General features: G+C 42.1%; 1 protein-coding gene and 1 non-coding gene across 2 annotated transcripts; both read right to left on the bottom strand.

Moving 5' to 3' along the window:
* Positions 1-2,119: 2,119 nt before the first annotated feature.
* On the bottom strand, positions 2,120-2,239 carry LOC119266161. The gene has a single exon (XR_005131893.1). It is a non-coding gene; the product is annotated as a U5 spliceosomal RNA (small nuclear RNA).
* Positions 2,240-2,691: 452 nt separating this feature from the next.
* LOC119365884 (ervatamin-B-like) lies at positions 2,692-3,939 on the bottom strand. The gene has a single exon (XM_037631532.1). The coding sequence runs from the start codon at positions 3,444-3,446 to the stop codon at positions 3,039-3,041; it is 408 nt and encodes a 135-aa protein (XP_037487429.1). The 5' UTR covers positions 3,447-3,939; the 3' UTR covers positions 2,692-3,038.
* Between the last annotated feature and the right edge of the window lie 76 nt (positions 3,940-4,015).

The raw sequence follows: 4,015 nt of genomic DNA, 5'->3' as shown, positions 1-4,015 counted from the left end.
AAGGTTATTTAATATACTTATATGATATCGAGCTCTAAAATCGAGCGAGCCAATGTTGGCTCAAGATCGGCTCGTTTCTTAATCGAGCTACATAAAGTGTTCATACTCAGCTCATTTTTTCGACTCGATCTCGAGTCGAGCTAAAATACGAGTCGATCTCGAGCGGCTCACAAGCCTCGAGCTTTTCTTGCAGCCCTAACTGCAGGTCTGCAACAATGATGATGGCAATGCCAATTCAGTTGTGGTTGCAGAGTATTGATCTAATACTCATCTGGGTATTTTTCTTAAATCTAATAAGCGAATAGATGTTCATGAAGGGATGTTTAACTATAAATACATTAACTCATTTCTTGGTATACTGAAGTGTTCTTTCGACAGGTGACTATGTGGAGCTTTTGAAGGAAAAGGATAAACCAAGAAGCCTAGGCGATCGTCTATTGGCAGCAACCTGATATACCAATAAGCAAAACACATAGGCTGGCATAATTCTAGAGAGGTTATTTTTAGTCTAAACGCATATGTATTTTTTACACTCCTAACACTTACAATTTATATTTTTTGTATTTATAGTAGTCAAGATGTGCATTTCGCGTGCTTAACTACTGTATAAATAGCGCTAGCTTGCTCCTACGTTTTATTCAATTTGGTTAGAACATCTAGATAGTAATAAAAAGAAGAGTACTTTTTTACGTGAATAAACATGTTGCGTATTATTTCATTGATAGAGGGAATTAAGGGTTGTGTTCCTCGAGCTGAGCTGCGTACACTGCATGGCGCAGACAAGGATACGATTAAGCAGAAGGCATGGGGATGCTCAGCCCCGAGAGTCATAGAATCAGATGATAGGCAAGATCAGGTCCAATCCTCGACCACCTGCCTTAGCCCCTGACCTTATTCGTCCCTTGATGCCATACAAACACTCATCGGCGAGTATTCTAGGTTCCCAATTATGAGTTAGAGGTCTGCATCATTTATTAATTCTACTTACAAAGCACTTTTAGCACATACAATAAATTTCTCACTTTTCATCTTATATTTTATATTGATAATAGCTCCTGAATTAAACATTGTGGTTACCACTATCCCTTGGAGACATATAAGATTTTCATGTGTGAAATGTTTTGTTTTTAGGAATGGGGACTCTAAAATGGACGGAGGAGCTAAAGTTCAGGAGCCAAATACAGCAGGCATGTTATGTATAGAGTCTGCCAGGTATTGTTGTTCATTTCAACATCCTGTTTTCGATGCATTGAAGTGCCATTTTTCTAGAGCTAATCTCCTACATGCTGGTAAATATGGCCTTAAAGTGCAGGTTAGTTCGGAAACATACATGAGAATTCTGTATAGGTATTTATGCATCTCGATTAAATGTGTGATCATGCTGGTATTTTTTTAAACAGAAGTGAACATATATTGCCTGCTATCTAATAGCGTCTTATATTTGCATATTAAATATTCACATCACGATATGATCATTTAGGCCCTTCCCGTGCTTGGGATGCAACAATCACCATACTCTAATGGCAAAGAAAGAAAAGAAGAAAAAGTAGAGGATGCTTAAACAAGCTGACCCTATAAACACTACATGTTTAGTAATAGAGAGTAATAAAAGCATGGCTTTTTCAATGATGAGATCTGTGTCAAGAAAATAAAAATATTATATCTTTCCTTTTATTATGCAATAAACTTTATGTTGATAGGACAGGTTTCATTCATGGTTAATCTGGCCAGAACTAAGATTAACTTAAAGAAAGTGTGGCTTGCCGCTTGCATGCCATCCATGTCATACAAAAAAAATCTTAATTTCCCTTCATTTTTTGTTCATGAATGTTGCAGTCCAGGAGATGAGAGAAACTCGGAATGGGGGCAAAAATGGTCCTAAAAACCGACAGACTCATCAAGCATTGATGGGCTTTGTATTAAATTTCTTTACTGTATGACCTTTAAACAGTCAGAGATCATCAGACATTATAGTCATTGTACTTTATTAAATTTCTAGAATATGGATTCAGAATTTCAATATGCATGAGTTTCATGTGTTGCTTTCGCTGAGACGTGCACATGCCAGCTTACTAGACACCACAAAGCTTAAATTGAAAAATTTGCAGTCGAATTGTGGGGCCTTCGAGTAAAGGAGGATCCCCTTCAAAAATTAGGGTATGCTGCAAATTGCAGTGTGCACACGGTATTCTTTAGTAAAAGGCGAAAGAATAGTTCGCTTTGTGCCCGCTGCGCAGCTGCGTGCTTTCGAATGGAAGCCTTGACCCTCCTTATATACTGCTTCCTCCTAGCGCTGTGACATCGAGGAGCGATGTGGGACTAATCTCTGCGGGAAACCGCGCAGTCTGTAGGAGAAAAGGCCGAGGCGTTCACAGCCGGGGGAAGCCCACTGGGCTACTGGGCCAGGTAATACAGCTATTGGGCAAGCCTTTTTTTTTATTCAACACGACGGGACCTAACGAAGACGTTCCTATTTTATTTTATCTTTATTTTAAGAACGAAGCCGTGCCTGATTTTGGTGTGCTCCTGGTTGCAGGTCCTGTTCGCTAGTCCCCCTATTTAGGAGCAGCGAAACCAGATCATGAAAAGTCAATACTGCTATAAGCTGTTTTTTCCCTTGAAATGAATGGAGAAAGTTCAACTCATATCACTCGTAGTATCATGAACTAATCGAGCAGTGTGCCAACTTTGGACGATGAAATAAAACATTGATTTATTTATTAGTTATTACACACTACGCCTCATGACTCATTCATTGTATATATGAGGGTATAGTAGTTACTACTACAAACACGAATCGAAATCACGTCACACAACAAACCCCGCTGGCTGCTGCACCAGGTCGATGAGCTCTTCGTTGTGTCATTCTTCATGCAGCAGTGCATCTTATCTGGACACTGCATCTTATTTGGCAACACCCACAAGCCATCTACGTAGTAGGAGTATATTATATCATCACAACGCATACCACGAGTTGATGTAGAAGACGACCGTCTCATGCACCCATCATGCATGCCAGCCTGATGCTGCATGCTGTACTACACGAGGGCGTAGACGCCCGCCTTCCCGATGCCGCACAGCCCGGCGTTTCCATTAGCTCCCCTGCTCATGAGGAAGAAGCCATTCTGGCCAAACGTCTGCCCCCACGAGTTCTTGACGACCCAGTACTTCTCCCCATCTCTGACCCCGTATCCCACCACGAGCACCGCGTGGTCCAGCGCAGTGCCGCATGGCCCTTTGTATATGCCGCTCTTGAAGTGCTGCAGGCTGCGGTCGTGCGTGTCGATGCCGGCGACCGTCGGGCCCATCGTATATACGGCCTCCTGCAGAAACCTCTCCCCTGACCTCAGTAGTTGTGCCCGGTAGACCAGGCCCCTACGGGTGGCGTCCTTGTTGGTCCTGCACTGCCCCTGTTGTGCCTCATATGAGTACTCGGCCTCCTTCATGATGCCTCCCTTGCTCTTTATCCACAGAAACGCCCTGTAGGGATTCCCACCCTTGCAGCCGCCGGGTTTCTGTGTCGTGTCACAGTCTAGTAGCTCCTGCTCAGATAGATCCAGTAGCTCCCCGGTTTTCCTTTTCAGCTGGCTTTCAACTGCTCCCACTGTGGCGAATGCCCAACATGCTCCTGCAATACATATAATGTTTTTACGAGATGTATATATACTTATATAGTGTGTCTTCTGTGGCAAAGATGAGAGTATTGATCATCTGTTTTCTCAATATTCAGCTGTTCGATTGATACGGAGTCTTCTGAAATGTGCCTTTAGTTTACATTCAACCCCTACCGACCTAAATTCATGCTTTCGGAACTGCATTAAAAAGAATCCAAAAAATGAAAAGAAATTGGTGTTAGCAGGGGGTCTTTGGCCTTTGCTGTTTTCTAGTCTATATGGAGATGCAAAAATGATGTGATTTCTGAGAGAAAAATTATCAATGGTCAATTGAATTTGATTAAAATGATTGGCTATTGGATTTCCGGCTGGTCAATTCTACAGATAAAGGAGGAAAATCG

The sequence above is a fragment of the Triticum dicoccoides genome, chromosome 2B, assembly GCF_002162155.2.
Source record: "Triticum dicoccoides isolate Atlit2015 ecotype Zavitan chromosome 2B, WEW_v2.0, whole genome shotgun sequence".
Taxonomy (NCBI): Eukaryota; Viridiplantae; Streptophyta; class Magnoliopsida; order Poales; family Poaceae; genus Triticum; species Triticum dicoccoides.
The sequence above is the reverse complement of the archived record's forward strand: the minus strand, read 5'-3'. Positions and strand labels throughout refer to the sequence as shown.